Source organism: Muscardinus avellanarius (assembly GCF_963383645.1).
Source record: "Muscardinus avellanarius genome assembly, chromosome: 9".
In the NCBI taxonomy this organism is placed as follows: domain Eukaryota; kingdom Metazoa; phylum Chordata; class Mammalia; order Rodentia; family Gliridae; genus Muscardinus; species Muscardinus avellanarius.
In genome coordinates this window covers 84186058-84206661 of record NC_137795.1, presented here as the reverse complement: position 1 = coordinate 84206661, position 20604 = coordinate 84186058, and the positions used below count along the sequence as shown (strand labels likewise).

The 20604-nt window shown below is 40.6% G+C and overlaps 1 protein-coding gene across 1 annotated transcript; it reads left to right on the top strand.

Annotated features, from left to right (window-relative positions):
• Positions 1-18848: 18848 nt before the first annotated feature.
• On the top strand, positions 18849-19952 carry TMEM229A (transmembrane protein 229A; the record flags this gene model as incomplete). The annotated part of the gene is made up of 1 exon (XM_080701645.1): positions 18849-19952. The coding sequence occupies one exon, from the start codon at positions 18849-18851 to the stop codon at positions 19950-19952; it is 1104 nt and encodes a 367-aa protein (XP_080557771.1).
• Between the last annotated feature and the right edge of the window lie 652 nt (positions 19953-20604).

The following is a 20604-nucleotide window of genomic DNA, read 5'->3' as shown; positions in this document are numbered from 1 at the left end:
CAATATTATTCTATGGCCTTGAAATGCACTATTAAAGTATCCTGACAACTTCTCTCTTGCAAGTTAACTGTAATCCTGTGCCCTTATAGTTTTCCTTGTAGTCTTAGTTTCCCAAGTATTTGAATTATTCACAAAGTAAATCTTTGAATGTTTTTAATTCCTCTTAATCTTTACCTAAGTACTATTCATGGTTTGAAAATTTAGCAGCATATATAGAATAAGTTTTTCATAGCAATTTCTTTGTACCAGGCCAGGATTCATGCATTAGTCCAGCCATCATGATTCAGTAGGTTTAAATACTTGGTGAATTAAGAGATTCTTTCTGCTTTTCAAGGACAAAGAGAGTTTTGTGTTATTGCTGAAAATCCACATGGATAACTTGAAAACAAAGGGTTTGTCAATTACAATCTGTCCTTTATGTCTTCAGAATTTGTGTTTGGTTTGCTCTAACCCACTAAAATCCATTTGTGGACAACAGGGCATGGGAAAGAGTGGCACAATAGTTTTCTTTCTGGGACAGGCCCAGGAGGTCAGCAGTCATGGAGTGGTACATCATCCTAGATAGAGGCAGGTTTGGAACTAGTAACATGATAAATATAAAAGCACTTTGTAAACTATAAAGCACTATGCAAATGTAAAAAAACAGGCCTCTGCAAAACAATATTAACTGTTCCTGCATCTATGCTGTGAAATGTATAGCTGCTTTGTGTATAGCTTTTGTTAAAACTGAATACTTGAGCCTAAATATTTAAGAATGTCACACAAATTCTAACCCTAGTTATTTGCTGATTGTTTACTCTGGTTTCTATGAATTGTGTTTAACCTTAAACACAAATAAAAACTCATTTTATGTCATACAATATCCAGAAATTTCTGTAAGCCAAACAATACATCTAGTGCACTAAAAAAAAGGCTTCAAAGAAGAAAGAGCTCTTCTATGAGGATTTGTTGACAAGGCAGAAAACTTTTATGAAATAAATAGTTATACTAATCCTAAGGATATATGTGTGTAAGTACAAGTTTCTATACATCTAAATTTCCTCAAAGAGAGATCAATGCTCCATAAACAGCCTACAATGGGGATGGTAGGTAGGAGCTATTCATCTTGCCACCTCCTTTTGATGGATAGCGTCTGCCTGGATCATTCCTTGGAGTGGAATTTTAAGGGAAATCTGAACTTCTTGTGAAAGAATGGTGCAATGATTGTGCCTTCCACATGGGTGAAAGTGAGAAGTGGTATGGGCCAGCATATGGCCATATATGCTATACCTGTTTTCATACATGATTCCTTCTACTTCTTCCTTTCTACTATTCTTCATAATACTTTTCTACAAAAAAAATTTCAAGAAGAGAGGATTACATGAAGGAAGGATATGTACTGGCTAATACTAAAAATGAAAGAGATGTTTCCTCGCCCTAGAATTTTCTAGTAGGAGGAAAAGATGAAGAAATGGAAGAAGAGTATATCTGCAGCCCAGTGAAATGTTCAAGCATGGTTATTAAAATAAAATGTGAAAAAGGAGGAAAGATATACATGAGATGACTCATGTCAATATCACTGTACCATATTTATATATAACCCAATTAAGGATGTTCAAGAATTTGTCCAAACAGCAACACATTTATGTCAACATCAGATTCCACAAAAATTGAATGATGCCTTTTGTATACCTTTCTCTTCTAAGGTCTACAAGAGATGGCAATAGTTCTCTGACTCAAATGAGTTTTCCATATGATTGAACATGAACATGAGGCACTGAAAAACTCATGGTAGTGGTAAAAGTAACACTGTGAACTGTTAGAGATGACACATCAACCACTTGAATACCTTAGGCAAGTGTGGTCAGGCCCAGGTTTATGAAGGGTGTATCAGGTTGAACAGGTTTTGGAGAATGGTAGGATTTGCCTACACAGGATAGTTACAAGGCAATATGGAAAAAGATGAGATAAGGTTGAAAACCTACATCATCATTGGATCTCAGGTATCAAGCTGAAAGCCCGTGGGTCATAAGTCATAAAAATAAAAGTCATCACAATCCTTTGAAAATTTTTTGTACATGGGCATAAAATCTACAAAGTAGCATTTTAGGGAGATTACACTGATAGAAATTCCCAAGAAAGAATAGAGGAGGTTCAAGAAACTTGTGCTAAATACATCATTTAGAATGGTACTGGAATAGTACTTGTTGAGGTGATAAAGCTCTCAATGAGGGCTATAGCACTGGATATGGGAAAGACATAATAAATTATAAAAACATTTTAAGGTGGTATTAGAGATTAAATAGCCACTAAATATGGGAGAGATATTAAGAAGTCAATGTTAGTTTGACTAACAAACAAGTTCTCCCAACTAAATTTAGCCCCCTCCTGTGTGCAAAATACACACACAGTGATTTTTATCTTAGTATTTATTGTACAGTTTTGTAGAATGTGTTTACTTATCTGCTTTCTTGCTTCCTTTTCTAAATTGTGAGCTTCTGAAGAGGAAATATGCTCTGTTGATGGCATATCTGGTAAAAAAAAATAAATGTTTGTTTATATGCAAATTGAAGAGGACGAAGAGAAAGAAATGACATATCTATTTTAAACAGAAAAATGAGCAATAGAATTTTATACATGGGCAGATAAAAGTTACAATATATTATTCAAATGAACACATTTCTATTTTGCTTAACCATATTCACTTTTTCAGCTGTCATCCTTATTATTACACACTCAGCACAACCCTTGGTATTGCACACCCCAAACCTGCATTCTCAACACTGAGATTCTCTAAAATCATCTCTCACCAGTAAGACTCCATGGTCCCATCAGAGGAAAGTATTTATTCTACCCAAGTATGCAAAGGTTTCAGGGAGGCTTTTCGAGGGCTCTTTTGTTACAATAAAGAATAGTTTAAAATATGTATATCTTTGCCGGGCATGGTAGCACACACTTGTAATCCCCACACTTGGGAAACCCTGTTTCCAAATTTAAAAAAGTATAAAATGGGTCTGGGAGTGTAGCCCAGAGGTAGAAGGGCTTCCAAGAACCCCAGTACCACAAGTGTATATATATATATATATATATATATATATATATATATATATATATATGTGTGTGTGTGTGTGTGTGTGTGTGTGTGTGTGTGTGTGTGTGTGTATGTATGTATATATGTATATATGTGTATATTAGCTGTGGTCTGAATGCTAGAGTTCCCACAAAATTTCTAGGTTGAAATCCTCACCCTCCAAGGCGAAGTTATCAGGAGGTGGAGCATCAGGAGGTGATTAAATTATAAAGAGCTCCCATAGTTGGCATTGGTGTATTTTGGATGCGAGCTTTTCAGCCTCCGAAACTATGAGAAATAAATTTCTGTTGTTTATAAGCCAACTCGTATATGGTAGCACAACCAGACTAAGATCGTCCTGATCAGTGAGCTTGTTTCATAGGGCCAAGTTTGGGTACTTAGAAGCCTTCTATTAGCATAATGCTAATACAGGCACATGTTTGTGATACCAGTACTTCAGAGACTGAGACTGAAGGATCCCAGGTTTGAGGCCAGCATTCAATAATTTAGCAAGATCCTGTTTCAAAATAAAATAAGGCTGGGATGTTGTTCAGGGGTAGAATGCCTCTGGATTCAATCCCTAATACCACACACTCTTCCATTTTCTGAACGAGGCAATGTGGTCTGGAGGAAGGAGCTTTTGGATTCCAAGTGAAAATCAATCCTGTCACTAGCAGCATGTGTGAATTTTGGCAAGTCATATTTTTTTGGCTCACTTGATAAATATGAATTCTAAAAATAGTCCTTGTCATCACAAGATTGAAGATAAAATGAGATGATAACTGAAAAAATTTAAGTGCAATTTCTTGGTGATAAACTATTAAATGTATTAATGTTACTTCTAATAACTAACCGAAAGTTTGGCCATAAAATCAGCCTCCTGAGCAAACTGGACTTAACATAATTTTATATCAAACTCTAGTTCAAAGGAAAAGATCATTCATTTCAGTGTTAATGTAGTTTGACCTGAAACAGTAAATAAATCCTACTTACTCCTACTGACTTCCTACCTACCTACCAACTTACCTACCTCATACCTTTGCAGAATAATGTAGCTATAGGTCAAAGAACCAGATTATATTGAGCAAACAACCAGCAAGTGCTCTGTCCTGTTCTGCATGTGTTAGTTGTTGGGTTCTTGTTTTTGAGAAAGGAACCTAGCAATACTTGCATACTGGCATCAAATCAGATCCACACCTACTGGAAAGTACACATCTATCTTTATCCAGAACTTATCATCTTGTATGTAATGATTAAAAATTAACACTTCAACTTACACTGTGATCTCAATGAGGACAAGATTCATGTGGTGTTCAGCTTTGCATCATCAATTCACAGTAGTGTACTTAGAATGAAGTAGGTGCTCAAAAACTGTATTTTTTAAAAAATGTGAATGTTGGGGCTCAGATAATAATACTACAAAACTATGATGTTTTAGGCATGATGAATATTTGGTCAGAAAGAAATTTAAAGATCTTAAATCAGGCCGAGAATCAGGGTCTTCTTTCTAAGCTTTTATTGCTTTTGGCCACCCACCTGTAGGGAAGAGAGAAATTGTCTGGACTCCTACATGCAACAAGATCAGATTGTAGCCAGGCAGCATCAAGTTCCTGTTGATGTAGGATAGTAGAAATAAAATATTATATAGAAAGGAGATGAATTGAGAAGGAAAGGAAAATATAGTTTAAAAAATCTGGAAAGGTCATAATCTCTAACTCCTACAAGATATGTTTGGTCTTAAGAAGAAACCTTATAAGCCCACACCGTTAACCACAATGGCTTTTCCCATCTGAGATTCCTGAGATGCTTAATAAACAAAGGATACATTAGGAGGGACAAGGTCATACACCACCCAGCTACCACCAGGAGGTGAAAGTCCAGACACTCAATCCAGTTACAAGCCCCTAGTCATCCTTTCCCCAAAACCCCTATGAAGGATGGATCCCAAAGACCCAGGGGCCTCTCACACTCTCAAGTTGGCCCACATTTCCCTTGAATATGTATCCTCACTTTTTACTTAATAAACCTCTGTCTTTATCTCTGACCTGCACACGCTGAAATTCTTTTCACCAATGTAATGTTGAAATGGAGTTGGAGGGCGTGAAGGAAGCAAACGCCAGCCAAGCTATTGTGTGAGACCAGGCATCTTTAATCAAACTGACACCTTTGGATGCGGTCAGCCTACTATGGGGGAAGGGACTGATGACCAAGCAGCAGAGCCATGTGGTTAGCAGAGTCTGCTAGCAGTCACTGTAGGTTGGCAGTCACATGATCAAAGAGGAGCTGATGGTATTTATGTAGCAGGATTCTAGTGTGGGGCTAGCCATTTCTCTCACAATATCTGTAGTCTCATGGCACCTAGAGTCTCAGGACATCTCTGCTCCGGGTTCCAGGGTTCTGCCTCCTGTCCCTGCTGCGGGTTCCCATGGGGGAAGAGAGGGACCTGACCTATCAACCATGAGAGCCAAGGACCCCATGGGCCCTTGGGGTGAGTTTCTCTTTTTCCCACTGTAATCCCAGTATTTGAAAGGCTAAGGATTGTAGGTTTGAGACCTGACTTAGCAATTTAGTGAGGCCCTTAGCAGTTTAGTGAGACCTTGTTTCAAAATTAAAACTAAAATAGGCCAGGTACTGTAGCCCAGTACCCACTCCCCCCCAAAAATTTAGACCATCACCAGGCATAGTGGTACATGTCTGTAACCCCAGTATTTGGAAGATTGAGACCAGTGGATCACAGGTTTGAAGCCAACGTGCAGTAATTTAGCAAGAATCTGCTTCAAAATAAAATAGGGTTGGTGGTGTAGCTCAGAGGTACAATGTGTCTGTGTTCGATCCTTAGTACCACAGAAAACAAGATGAAAAAAAAAAGACTAAACTGTAATAGAAATCACACTGCTTACATTTCTATGATAAAATATCATCATCTCTCTCTTAGGAAGAAAGAGCCTGTTGCCTGACACAGTGGAATGTAATCCCAGTACCGGAGAGACTAAAACAGGAAGATTGCAGGTTTGAGGCCAGCCTCAACAATTTAGCAAGAACTTCATTAATTTAGGGAAACATTGTTTCAAATTTTTATAAAGAGAGGGGCAGATGGGAGTGTAGCCAGAGGTAGACTCTGGGTTTAATTCACAGTGCCAGAAAAGAAAGGAAGGAAGAAAGGGACATGGAGCTCCACCTGAATATGCTTTCCCTGCATAATGCCTGTTTCCTAGGCTCATTCAAATTACAAAAAGAATGTTTTTATAAGCCTATGTCCAGTCTCCAGGACAGTTCATCCCCTCCTTAATAGTCATCTGTAACCCTTTAAGATTGTCTATATTCCTTATTCTTCCTCTCCCCCATAGAAAAAGGGGCACATGTGCTTCCAAATCATGTTACAAATGTAAGTAATTACATCTGTAATTAAGTCATATAATAAATTTGTATGCCTTTTCTCTGTCTTTGATAGTTTGTGATGAGCCTTCAAGGTGTGAAGGGGAAATGTTCCCTACAACAAAATCCAGACATTTGTGAGGTTTGACCTTCACTCATAACTTGTATCTTAGGCTGGTATATTTGACTACCTACTTTTATCTGCCAACCATTACCTCTCACTGCCAGTGTGGCTTTGAGAAATTGTATAGATTTTTCCCAGTCTCCAGATAAGGCATTAAGTTTAGTGACTTGTATTTTTTCTCTACTAAAATTATTAAAATAGAATATGCCCTAAGGACTGTTGAATAGACTATTACATAGATTAACACATGCAAATCAGTTTCATTAGTCACTGGACTGAACCAATTCAAGTTTTTTCATGTATGAGAACCATATAGTGTTGATATGGGTATTAAGAATGAGAAGAGTAGGGTGTGGTTTTGCTTAACTTCTAAATATAGTTCTGGGTACAACAGACAATGGGAATACTTGCTGCATTCCAGACTGTTTTCCTGTTATATAACCCCCAACCTCTTCTTTTTCACATCAATACCAGAAAACAACCCCTTCCACATGTTCACATTTGTACAAACAAATAGGCTGTGGTGGTTTGGATCTTAAATATCCTCCAAAGCTTATATGTTAAATCTTGGCTCCCAATTGATGATACAAATGGGGATAGTGGAAATTTTAGAGGTACACCCTAGTTCAACCAGAGTTGGAGGAAGGAGATATTGGGGGCATACCCTTGCAGGGGCTACTGGGATCCTGGACTCTTCCTCCCTTTCTTTCTGTGTCTTGTCTGCCACTAGGTGAGCAGGTGTGTTCTGCCATGCACTCCTGGTCATGTTGTCCTGCCTTGTGACAGACAAAAGCTAGAGCTAAGGAACAGTGAACCTATTCTGAAATCATAAACCAAATAAATATTTTGCCCCTTTAAGTTGAGACTTCAGTTGATTGAAACACTGTCTAGAACATAGTACTTTACTAATTTGTGAAGAAAACTGAAAGAAAGATAGGACAAAATAAGTAAGTAAAGATACGGGGGGGATCTAAAATGACTGTGCAAGTTGTTGATCAAAATAAATGCTTCATAACAAAAGGAAGGCAGTGACTGGGGAAAGGAAAGGGTTTTTGGAATAACTAAAAATAGGCTTGATCTCTCTTTTTTAATTAACTTTAATTAATTGAATTTTCAACCATAACTCATTTAAGAGAGCTTCAATATGATGTGAAAAGTATCACAAATGATCTTTACTGCCATGTGGAGGTTACTAGCCATGAGACCTTAAGTAACTTTTCAATAATGAAAGAGAGAGAGAAAAAAGAAGAAGAAGAAGAAGAAGAAGAAGAAGAAGAAGAAGGAGGAGGAGGAGGAGGAGGAGGAGGAGGAGGAGGAGGAGGAGGAGGAGGAGGAGGAGGAGGAGGAGGAGGACGAGGAGGAGGAGGAGGACAAGGAAGAGGAGAGGAGAGGGAGGAGGAGGAGGAGGAGGAGGAGGAGGAGGAGGAGGAGGAGGAGGAGGAAAGGTTTAAAACGGTTCTGTGAATTATTGATAATATATGTGAAGTGCACAGCTACTAAATAGGTATTCAATGAGCGATATCATTTAACTGTAATAGAGTCTATCTTTACGAAGTTTCTATGTAACCAGCAAATCCTTAATGAATGTAATGGAAGTATCATTAGTCAAAAAAGTATTATTAGTCAAAAAAAACTTACACTTTTTGAAAATATAATGGAATAAACTATCCTCCTTAGCAACCCAAGTTGAGGAACTGGCAAAGGGAATGCTCTTAATTTTAATAGTATCCAAGGTGAAATTTTTCAAGCAACCCCTTACTAAGCAACTTAGTTACATTTTTTGTTTTAAACTTGATAAATTAAAAGACTTCATGCAACATCTGTTCCTAAGGAGCCTCACTCAGCAAAATCTCAGAAATAATCTTCAGATGAGATAATATTTATTGGGAAAAACTAGGAGCTCCAAGAAATTCTGAGACATAAGAGAACACCTGGAATTAAAATTAACAATATTTTTAAGAAGCACAGAAAGCTGCAAGAGGAAACACAAGAGGAAAAGAAAGAGAACTGATAGCCGCATGACTCTACATTAATCCTACTGTCAGAATGAAGAAGAAAAGGAGTAGCTGCGCATGATGGCGCACACCTTTAATCTCAGTACACAGGAGGCTGAGAAAAGAGGATTGCAGGTTCAAGGCCAGCCTCGGCAACATAGCAAGATTCTATAAGACTCTATTTCATATATATATATATATATATATATATATATATATATATATATATATATATTCAAATATTATATATATTAAACAATAGGACAAATTTCCACGATAGTCCCTGTCAAACAGCATGCTCCTATGTGATTTTTCCGTACTTACTGGGAAGCATTAATAATCTCCTCCTGAAGGTTCACTTGATCTCATTTATATTTAGGCAAGACATGAAGTTCTTTATTTCAGAACTCTAGGATAAAACAAAAGAAATTATGAAGAAAATACGATTAAAGTAATGAAAACATGTTATATGGACACAAACATTTTACAGATATGTATAAGTATGATTTTATCAAACCCTAAATCAACCTCCCTCTCTAAATCCCTGCTTCCCTAACAGCACCCACACTGGGGCTGAGCATCATTCTAGCGAAATTCAAAGTGTCAATCCTGCTTCTTCAGTATTCTTACCTGTCTTTACTTATAGTACTTTCCTCTAGGTTTCAAAATGGTCTCACCATTAGACTTTGCAAACTTGAAACAATCTATTCACACACAATGTATTGTTTACATAAACATAACTTTTTAATATGGCCACCTTCATTAACATGACTTCACTATTCCACTGTCTTTGTTAATATAGCTTTACTATTCTATGCAGGTCCAGGGAGATAGGAGCTTACCCTTTACTCTCAACACTCTTTCTGAAACCTTACCTCAAGACTCTTTGCTGTGTCTATCAATAGTAAACAATTATATGCTAATCATGACCCAATTGTAATCAAGCCTGCATGTTGAAAGACCAACCTAAAACTACACTCCAAAAATCGCACACATAGCCCAACTGTGCCCTTCCTCTCCAAGCTATTAAAAGTTGTCAAGATAGAAACTGCCTTACCATGGTAAGCAACTGCTACCTGCTGAACAAGGCAGATATCTTCAGGGGAAAAATCTTATAGGGTAGAACTTTGCTGCCCTTTTAAAAGATGGTTAATTTGCCTTCAAAGTTTTTTCTTTTTATTTCAGCTTAGACTATGAATAAAGTTATAAAAAAAACCCACCAAGGTCATTGAGTCAATTTGACTCAATCTGTAAGGCCACCTAGAGTAGTCTTTGCTCATTATATTCTCTCCCCAAAGGGCTCGCCTCCACCACTACACAGAGTTGAGGATCATCATGTGATTTATGAGCCTTAACTGAGCACTTGCTCAGAAATTGTAACAAACTGAGCATGCTCAGGATTGTGTCCACCCTTACACATGGTTTCCTATTTGAATATGTGTAAGTTTCCCAATAAAATTCCCTTATTTTCTCTGTTGGAAAAGGGAATGCTGCTTTATGAATTTATCTCCAGTGCTCTCCTTACCTGCCACAAGTAATAAATCTCTTTCCACTCCTCTATCTCCTGATCATGCCTGTGGGCTTTGTACTCACTGAAAGGTGAACTCCCTGCCTTTAGGCACATCAAAAACACAGTTCAGCCTATCAACGGGTTATTTGTATAGTATTTTTAGTGGCCCAGCATTAAACAATTCCAAGCTGTGTTAGGCAGATAGCATCCTTCTTAATGTGTTGATTACAGTATATAAGAGATGTGGGTATGTGTCTACACATCACTGCAGGTCCACACAATTTGAACCTCTTTAATAAACAAAAATAGCATTCTACGGTGTCCTAAACTTAATTGTAAAGGATGTAAGGTAAAAGATGGAAGAGATGAGACGTTAATTAGTTTAAAACCACATGCTGAAAAAATGTTTCACGTTCTTAAATATATTTAAGACCTTGACTTAAAGCCATAGCTGCTAACCCTATGCACCGCCACTTCCTTTTTAAGGTAAATGTAAATTTTCTGGATCCAAATCAATCCAGATGCACCAACTACTTCTCCTTTAAGAACTCCTCTCCTATCCTAAAACTTTCCCCATTTTGGTGTTATCCCACAAGTGTAGGTTCAGTGTAAACAACATATGCTTTTCTTCCCCAAAATTTTCATCATACAAATGTTCTCGCTGCTAGGTCCAGCTGTTAGGCTCTTGCTGTTAGGTTACTGCTGGTAGCTGAGGAACTTGTCCTAGGACTGGTCCTTTTCTGACATAGAACAGCTCAGTAAACCTGTTCATTTCAGAGAACTTTGTCTCAAGAGTTTTAGTTAACAGTCTATAATAAGAAAGGTTTTCCTATCCACTGCCAATATGGCTTTGACTTATACTTTTTTCTCTATCAAAACATCTATGCCTGTTAAAAGACAAATTGCAATATATCGAGCTTTGCAGATCTTAATTGGCTTTAATTGCAATTCTAGAATTGGGAAGCAGTCCAGACCAAAAATGGTTCAGAATGCTGTCCTACCACATGGGCGGGTTGTATATTTATAGTCAGAGAAAGAAAGTGACATACAGAAAATGGAAATGAGGTACAGAGATAGCATGATTGGTTACAGTTTCTGTCGGTTTTATTTGAACCTGATTTGAACAGATGGTTGCCTGTGATTGGTTGAGACTCAGCTACTTGTTAATAAATGTAGGTTACAGTATATTTACATATCATGTTAGGTTGCAGTTCACTATATACAGGGACACCTTTAAGCCAAACTTAAAATATGTACAGAAGCAGATTTAGGTCAAACAATACAACTTAGCAATTCCTCCCTTTTGGTCATCCTCTCAATTTTGGTCCAATTTTGTTTTCTGGAGTTTACTTTCAACCAAAATACATTGAACAATTTTCTCTCTTTTGGGGAGGGATTCAACAAGGTGAGAGTGTGACTAAAACTTAAGGTGCCAGTGCATGCCAGTGCTATTCTCAGTTACCATCATTTTGGGTTTCATGTCTCAATCTATCATTCATACGTTATAGTGTCTTCATTACTACGCATGTCTGAGTATTTTGTCCTCCCAACAAGGGAGATATTTGACATTCAATAGATGGTTATATGTAAACATTTAGAAGTTTTTAGGAGGATACAAAGCAGCAGGAAGACACTATTAAGACCATGAGCAGAATAATACCAAACTGGAGTATGTCCCTTTTTCCAGGATCCCCAGAAACAGTCCAACTAAAACTGATCAAAGAATAAGCCAGAAGAGGCTATTGATCTTAAAAAAGTAGCCTATTTGTTACTGTGCAACTGAGTCTGTAACACTCAGTATATTTATCCCTGTGCAACAAGAAGAGGTAGCAACAGCTCTGATTCCTCCTGGTCCAGCAAGTAAATAATCTAAATTAAAGCAAGGAGCTGTATGGTGATGCACACTTGTAATCCCAGTTCTTGAAAATCTAAGAGGATCACAGGTTCAAGGCTAGTCAGTGGTAATTTAGCAACAACATTTTTTTTATGGTACCAGAGATGGAGCCCAGAGGCATTCTACCTCCAAACTATACCCCAAGCCCTATTTTTTTAGTCCTTTTCTATTTTTGAAACAGGGTCTGAGTTGTGAAAGGCCTCACTAAGTAGCTGAGGCTGTCCGCAAACCGCGATCCCTGAATGCTGGAATTACAAGCGTGCACCGTAACGCCTGGCTAGCAACAACTTTTTTCAAAGTAAAAAAGGCTTGGATATAGCTTAGTCATAGAGTAACCCTTGATTCAATCCATAGGAACAAAATAAATAATGTTATGAAATAATTAGGGAATGGCAATTTGCAAGTTATGCGCAGAAGTTACTAAAAAATTCTAATGATGGCAGTATTCTGCCAAGAAAAACACATAGTCCTAAGCAAAGAAAAATGAAGAGGTCAAAGAGTATCATGAGAATAGAAAGTCTTGGTCTCACAGTCTTGGAAAAAAGCTGCCCACAACATGATACCAACAACCTCTTATCCTGGTTTACATTTGAATGTCTTTGTTGTCAATCTAAATAATGAGCAGAGAGAGATTCTCTAAAGATTAAATGAGTATATTTGGGAGCAGAATAGCATTGTAATGAGAATTTGCATACCATAATATGCATAAGTGTCTTCAAAGAAGTTGAGGCAAAGGAAATTTTTGAAAAGCCCCAAAAAAGAAAATTACACAAGATATTTTGCAATAATAACCCTTGGCCACCAGTACCAATAGCAAACATGATACTAGTCTGAACTTGAACAAGCATTTGTTTGAAAAATGTTCCTGCAGAAGTTTGTGTGTGTGTGTGTGTGTGTGTGTGTGTGTGTGTGTGTGTGTGTGTAAGGTTGAAGTGGCCTCTGTGCAAGGTCGTGGTTCTAGAAAAGTCTTTTGTGACAGCTATTATCAGGCAATCAGGTGTGAGAGCCTTTCCTTATAACCTACCAGCTTATTTACGGCTTTGTTAAGGTTGACACAAGCAACTCCACTTGGATCCTGACACCTCTCTCATTAATTATTATGATATTCATCAGGTATTTGTTAAACTTTGTGCAGCCTACACATCAGGCACGAGGCTCATCAAGTTGCCCAGCTTTGTCTTGTAAAGTTTAAGAAACACAGCAGTTCTTGCTTTTGGTTGAAGAGTTAAAGGCATTAAAGAAAACTTCAAGAATCCAGAATCCAATCCAGTATATGAGTGGATCATAAAAACTTAAAGTCAATGAACAGGGCTACAATCCAGTAAATTACATATAGATTAAAATTTTTAAAAGTTTCCTTACATCTAGAAAATAAAATATTAAAATAACCAGCAGTTTTTCAAGTATAACAGGCTGAGATGGTATAAAAAGCTTGTGGTAGAGCATTTGCCTAGTAGGTACAAAGCCCTGAGTTTGATCTCTAGCACTCAAGGGGAAAACATTAAAAACAGGATTAGAAAGACCTTAGAAAGCAGGACTGTATGCTTGTGACTGAGACATAGCTACGTTTTACAAGAGTAGTTCAGAATATGTTTATACATAAAGTCACCTTACGGTTTGCTATGTATGGCAAAACTTTTAGATCAAATGTAAAACATATACAGAGGTAACAGTGGGGCAAATTTCACTTAAAATGCCTTATCCTACTGACCTTTTCTATACTTTCTCTCCTCTCCTTATTTATTTATTATTTATTTATTTATTTGTTTGTTTATTTATTTATTTTTGGCAATACTGGGGCTTGAATTCCAGGGCTGCTGCCCTCGAACCTAAGTCATCTCATACTGATGCTATTTGATTGTGGTTTCCTGCTTTTTCTTTACATTTCCCTCCTCCTCATGCCTGCCAACTCCTAAAACGTTGCTGAGTTCACAAATAAAAAATTGTGGCAAATTTTGCTACCTGTAGCTGAAAAGATCAACACAAAATTGATTTTTAGCTAGGATGGTGGCACACATCTGTAATTCCAGCTACTCAGGATACTGAGGCCAGAGCATCACACATTTTGAGGCCAGCCTGGGAAACTCAGTGAGACTTTGTCTAAAAATAAAAAAGGCTGCAAATGTAGCTCAGTGGTAGAGCGCTTCCTTACTATGTGCAAGACACTGGGTTTGGCCCCCAAACACACACACACACACACACACACACACAAATCATCATGTATCATTAGAGTCATTCTTCAGTTTTAAAGTAAGAAGAATTGTTTTGGAAATATAGTAATAAATCTTTTAAAACAAAAAAAAATAATGTGAAGATAAAGCAGAAACACAAGTTGGCATCTTTGCTGGGTTCTGTGCTTTGATGTAGTTGGTCCCCTAAAGGTCCATGTGCTGGACATCTGGTCTCCAGGATGTATTAAGGATAATAAGTAATGGAATTACAAAGAACCAATAAGAAACAAAAATAAGAAATTAACCTTTTAAGCCGAGCGTGGTGGCGCACGCTTGTAATCCTCACGCTTGGGAGGCGGAGACAGGAGGATCGCGCAGGTTCAAAGACAGCCTCGCTGGCTTAAGAGACCCTGTTTCCAAATAAAATATAAAATAGGTCTGGGAGTGTAGCCGGGAGGTAGAAGGGTTCCATCCCCAGTACCACAAAAAAAAAAAAAAAAAATGGACCTTTTAAGAGGCAGGCCTTGTGAAAGGTGATTATGTCACTGGGGAACTTCCAATGACCTTTCAATGATGTTGCAACTGAGTTAGCTCTCAAGAGGTTAGGTGTTGTTAAAGAGCCTGACTCCTCAATCTCTCTGACTTCCAGTGTCCCCAAACAATTTCTTCTGTGTACTCCTGTCATTGTGATGCCACCACCCGCCATGAGGCCCTCACTAGAGTAAGGCAGATAGCGTCACCATGCTCGTGGACCTCCAGAACTGTGGCTCTTAAAAAAGCCAGGCATGGTGACACACACCTGCAATCACAGTATTTGGGAGGCTGAGACAGAAGGATTGCAGGCTGGAGGATAGCCTCAGCAAGTAGCACAACTCTTAGCAAGAATCTGTTTCAAAACAAAATAAGGCAGGAAGTGTAGCTTAGACGTAGAATGCCCCTGTGTTCAATCCCTAGTACCACAGAATGAACGAATAAATAAATAAGTAAACCTCTTTTTTACATATTACCCGCTTCAGGTATTTTGTTGTAATAATACATAATAGAGTAATACATTGGACTAACTTTTCAGAACTTTTTAAAATGAGATAAGTAGAAAGAATTAAAGACAAATAAGCAATAGTCATTTTCTTTCACATTCGTCTCACATCCATTTCTTTGTACTTTTTAAGTTAATGTTTATATTAATGAAATATAAAAGAAATATGGAAAAATTCAGATAATAGCTGTACTTTCCACCTACGTGGTATGTATAACTGTACATTTATATTTCATATCACCTCTAAGGAAAATGGGCACATTCCAGAAAGGGGCCCAGAACAATGAGAAGACTCTAAAACATTTGACAGAGTGCTTCAATGATGCCAGTGATGAGTCCCAAACTTCTCACTGTCTAACCCCTGTTAAAAATTTATCCTGAACTGGCTGCGATGGTGCATATTCCAGCACTTGGAAGGCTGAGACAGGAGGAACACAGGTTGGAGACCAGCCTCAGCAACTTACAGAGGTCCTCAACAACTTAGTGAGAACCTATTTCAAAACAAAAACAAAATAGGGCTGGGGATTGTAGCTCAGAGGTAGCATACCCCCTGGGTTTAGCCTCCAGTACTAAAAGATAGCCTGTTTATGCACACACACACACGTGCGCACGCAGACACACACACACACACACACACACACTTATTTATTTATTTATTTATTTACTTACTTATTTATTTATTTATTTGGCTCACTATGATGATGGCTTTAGAGTCCAGCATGGCACTTGTGACATGGTAAGGGTCTGCTGGCTGCATCACAAGATAGCGAAGAACAGAAGAGAACCAACCAACCGTATGTTGTGCAGAGGAAGCCCCCGCACACACACATTTCATACTTGTCCTATGATACTGATATACTTTATGAAATACATATGTGCACAAAAATGGATATTTAAAAATGTTGAAGTTACAAATAGAAGCTCCAATATTTTAATCCAAAATATTTCCCTATATTCCCAGTGACAAATTCTAGAGAGAAAGATAGAATTAGGCCTGTCACATTTTACTTACTTTCTTACAAAAGAAGAATAAATGGAAGCCCATGGCCCTTAAAGTTTAATTTACTATTTCAAAACAATTCAAATTTAATCTAGCAGGTTTGAATGGCTACTTATTGCTATATTTATAGTAAGGTACTTTTCCTTATTTGAATAGTAATCATGAAGAAAGAATGCATTTGTTTTTAATATATGAGAAATTAGGCCCAGGATTGAGTTTACTGAATAATTGAAAAGTCAGTAGACAATTAAGAACAAAATTATGTCTTCTGCAAAAAAATGAAGGGCCTGGAGAACATTATGTTAAATGACACTAGCCAATCACAGAAAGCGAAGGTTCATGTGTCTTCTCTAATATGCACAAGCTAGAGATTAATTAGGATACAAGAGGGATTCCAGATAATAGAGGGAAAACCTCAGTGGAGCCAGGGAGGAGGTCTAAGGGAAGGGGCGGAAAAGGAATGCAGTTCATTAATGGAAATACTATCATTGACTATGCTTATATGTATGTGAGTATACAAATGTCAGTCTCAGTACTCTGTATTGGGATGAGGGGGTCATTGTCAAAATGGCTTACATTGTGATGTGAGACTATAATGTACCAATAAAAGCACATTTTTCTTTAAAAAAAAAAAAAGCCAGTAGAAACTTTACTTTGTATGTCCCAGAAGCTGATCCTGGTCATTTTTTATTAATATTAATCATAGGATTTACACAGGCATGATAGTTTTTGTATGATTTCAAATGAATGATACACTTTATATTACATTATGATTTCATAGTTTCTCCATCATTTGGCTACCTGGCCCTTTACTTTTACAGTTACCAAATAAAGTCAGTGAAATAAACAACACGCTAACAAAGCTGGGGGTGGGGGCAGGACAACATTTGACCTCACAGAAATGTTGAGTCTCAGAGTCACAACCTTTCTTCGCTCTGCAAATTCTAATTCCTCTTCTACCTCGTTCACAAACCAGCACCACCCGATCGTAACATTGGATATGAAGGATCTGCTTAAAAATGTTTACTCTCTAAAATAAAACAAAAATTCCCCAAAAGCCATTTATCCAGGAAAGAGATGAACTACATAAAAATTAAAAGTGTTACCTACTTTCTTCTTAAACATGATGAATTGGGTGGGGAGCAATGGACAGGAGAGGGAGATAATCGATAAAATTTATCTCTAATGCTCTTTCCTATCCCCAGCCTCATTCAAAGTTAGAAAAAAAAATGGTGGAGCCCAACACATCAACATTTTAAATTCCCTGCACTCTTTCCATCTCCAAAAAACGAAGGAAGGAAGGAAGGAAGGAGCAGAAAAAGAGAAGTCAGAAAGAAAGAAATCCTGACCCTCTATTCAGATGACCTAGTTCTACAAAAAGAGAAAAGCAGCACTGGGGTGTGCAAGGGAGAAAAAGGTACCATTCTGGACGTGAGACCCCCAGGACCTTAGCCAGAGCAGTGCATTTCTTCTTGCTCCCATGCAACCCAGCCAGCCTCAAATCCTTTTATGAATTTTGGATGGCCAGGCTTGGTGGCACAAGCCTGTTATCTCAGCCCTTGGGCCTCTGTCCTTGATCCAGATCCCGAGTAAACAAACTTAGAAAAACAGGTGGGGCGTGGAGACTGAAAAAGCAGGTCAGAACCAGGTGTAGGCGCACACTTGTAATTCCAGATGGATCGCAGGTTCCGGCCATCTTCAGCAATTTAGCAAGACCGTCAGCAACTTAGCGAGAAGGGAAGGTGGCAAAATTAATAATAAAAGGCCGGGCGTGGTGATGCCATGCACATGTGTAATGCCAGCATTCGGGAGGCAGAGACCAGAAGATCCTGGTTTGTGGACAGCCTCAGCTACTTAGCAAGGCCCTTCGCAACTCAGTGAGACCCTATTTCAAAATTTTAAAAAAATTTAAAAAATTAAAAGCAGGGCTGGAGGTGTAGCTCCGAGCTACAATGCCCCTGGGTTCCATCCCTGGTACTGCAAACAACAACAACAACACGCGGATCAGGTCACGGGGCAACATCTGAGGTGCAGGGTTATACCAGCGCAGGCGGGCATCTTGTCTCGGGTTTACTCTCTGTGACTGGGGCACAGCTGGCTTTGAATAAGAACATTAAATATACAGCACCATAGTTTGGTCCTGGGCCTGGCCTCCAGCCCGTGGCAGCCGGCCATCCGTCTCCGCCAGCCAAGGCCTGGCCCCGGTTTCCCCTGCACAGGGAATGCCCAGCAGCTCCCAGCCATCACACCTGTTAGGTGTCTGCACTCTGCGCCTCCGCCAGCGAGCGCCCGGGCTTGGCCCGGCACCCGGGCGTGGGGCGGGCGAAGGGGCGCGGAGGAGAAGCGGGGCGGGACCCCGCGAGGCGGGCGGGCAGGGGCGGGGAGGTCGGGGCGGCGGAGCGGGGATGGGGAGGGCCGGGGAAGGGCTGAGGCCGCTCGCGTTACGCTGGCAGAGCCTGCGGCAGAGGCGGCGGCGGGGATGGGGCGGGCACCCGCCGGCGCCGCTCCCCGGGCTCCCTGCTCCTTAGGCCGCGCGGGGTGAGGGCGGCGGGGGCTCGGGGCGCGCGTCCCCGGGGCGCACCGGCTGGCGGGGCCGGCACGGAGCCCCCCGCGCGGTGCCCGGGGTCCGGCCGCGGCCGGGAGGCGGCGCGGGGCTCGGCGGCTCGGCCGGGCGGCTCGGCCAGCCTCGGAGCCCATGGCGGGCAGCGACGTGGACAGCGAGGGGCCGGCGCCCAGGGGCGGCCAGGCGCGGCGCCCGGGGCCCCCGGGCGGGCTGGACAGCGAGGCGGCCGCCAGCTGCCCCGAGCCGCTGTCCACTGCTGAAGCGCCGGCCGCGCTGCCAGCCTGGATGCGCCTCTACTTCTACGGCATGCACGGCGTCGCCCTGGACGTGCTGGTGTCCTCGGCGCGGCGCTTCGCCCGCAGCCCCGACCCGCGGATGCTGGGCTTCTCCTCGCCCTACCGCTGCCTCCTGCACTCGCTCACCCACTTCGCCCTGGAGAAGCTCTACCTGCAGCGGCCGCGCTGCCCCAGCGTCTTCGTCTTCAATTTCCTCCTCTACCCCTCGGCCCACGTGGGGCTGCAGACCCTCGCGGGCCAGGCGCTGCTGCTCGGCCTGGGCCGCGGGCCGGGGGGCGCGGCGGCGCCGGGGGCGCTGGACCTGGCGCTGCAGTACGTGCTGGCGCTCTACCACGGCCAAGTGTTTCTCAAGCGCTTCCTGTGCTTGCGGTACCGGCGGCCGCGCCAGCAGCCGCGGAGGGGTGCGCTGCCCGCCCCCCCGGGCGCCCGGACCCCGGCGATGACCGGTGGTCGGAGACGACGACCTCGCGGCTCCAGAGGCTCCGGAGGAGGAGTCCCCAGCCAGGGGCTGCCAGACCTGCTCCGCTTTCTTTTCTTCGGGATGCATGGCTTCCTGGATGAGATCTTCTTCACCTTCTTTTTTAACGTGCTGGGGCAGGGAGACGGGGCCACCAGCGGCCACACCTCGCTCTGGTCCTTCTTCATGTATGGCAGCTGCAGTTTCGTGGTGGAAAAGCTCTACTTCCACCTGCACTACAGCCGCGGTTGGGGCACCTGGAAGCGGGTGCCCATCTATGTGATCTTCATCTATGCGTGGGAATTGTCCTGGGGTCTGGGGCTGCGCACCTGCGGGGCTTGCTCCTGGGATTATTCTCACTACCCGCTCAATTTCATGGGTCTCATCACCCTCATGTATTTACCTGGTTGGATATTCCTTAGTTTGTACCAGGACCTACTTTCCAACGTGTTGTGGCGGGTGCAGTATGTACCAACTAAGTAAGACCCAAGAGGGAAAGAAAAGGAAAAGGAAAAAGTTATTGGGATCCCAAAAATGAATGCAATTTATTTTTGCACAATTAAAACAGTGGTTTTTTTTGTTTATCTGGTTACTAGGAACCTATGTAAAATACAGTATCTTTAAAAACTTGAAAATAACTCAAAGTATTTAACTCATCAGTATTTAAAAAATCTTTACAAGTCCAAACAGCAAAACCATTGTACCTTAACATCGGAAAGTGGTTAGTAGTCACTTATCTGTATGTGGATGGGAGACAGATATTATTATTGTTTTCTTTTTTCAATATGAAAGGTCTTCAAATCAGAGAGCAGTGCTTTTTGCAAGATTTCGGTAAATTTCTGACTTAATGATTTGTTTACTTTCTAATCCAATTTCATTGTGATTCCTTGCCAGATTTACTGACAGTTGAAACTCTACATCTTGTACTTCTGAAATTGAGTTCCTGACTCTTAAAGTGCCTCTGTCTAGCACACACATGGGGAAGAAAAGTTGACAAATGTGAAAAAAGTCGTAGGAATATATTTTGAGATGAGAATTCTTTTCTAGTAACTCAAACAGGTGATGCTGTGTTAAGATATTTGATCACCATCTTGGGAAATGATTGTTTGCTAATGTCCGTCGGCCTTAAAAACCA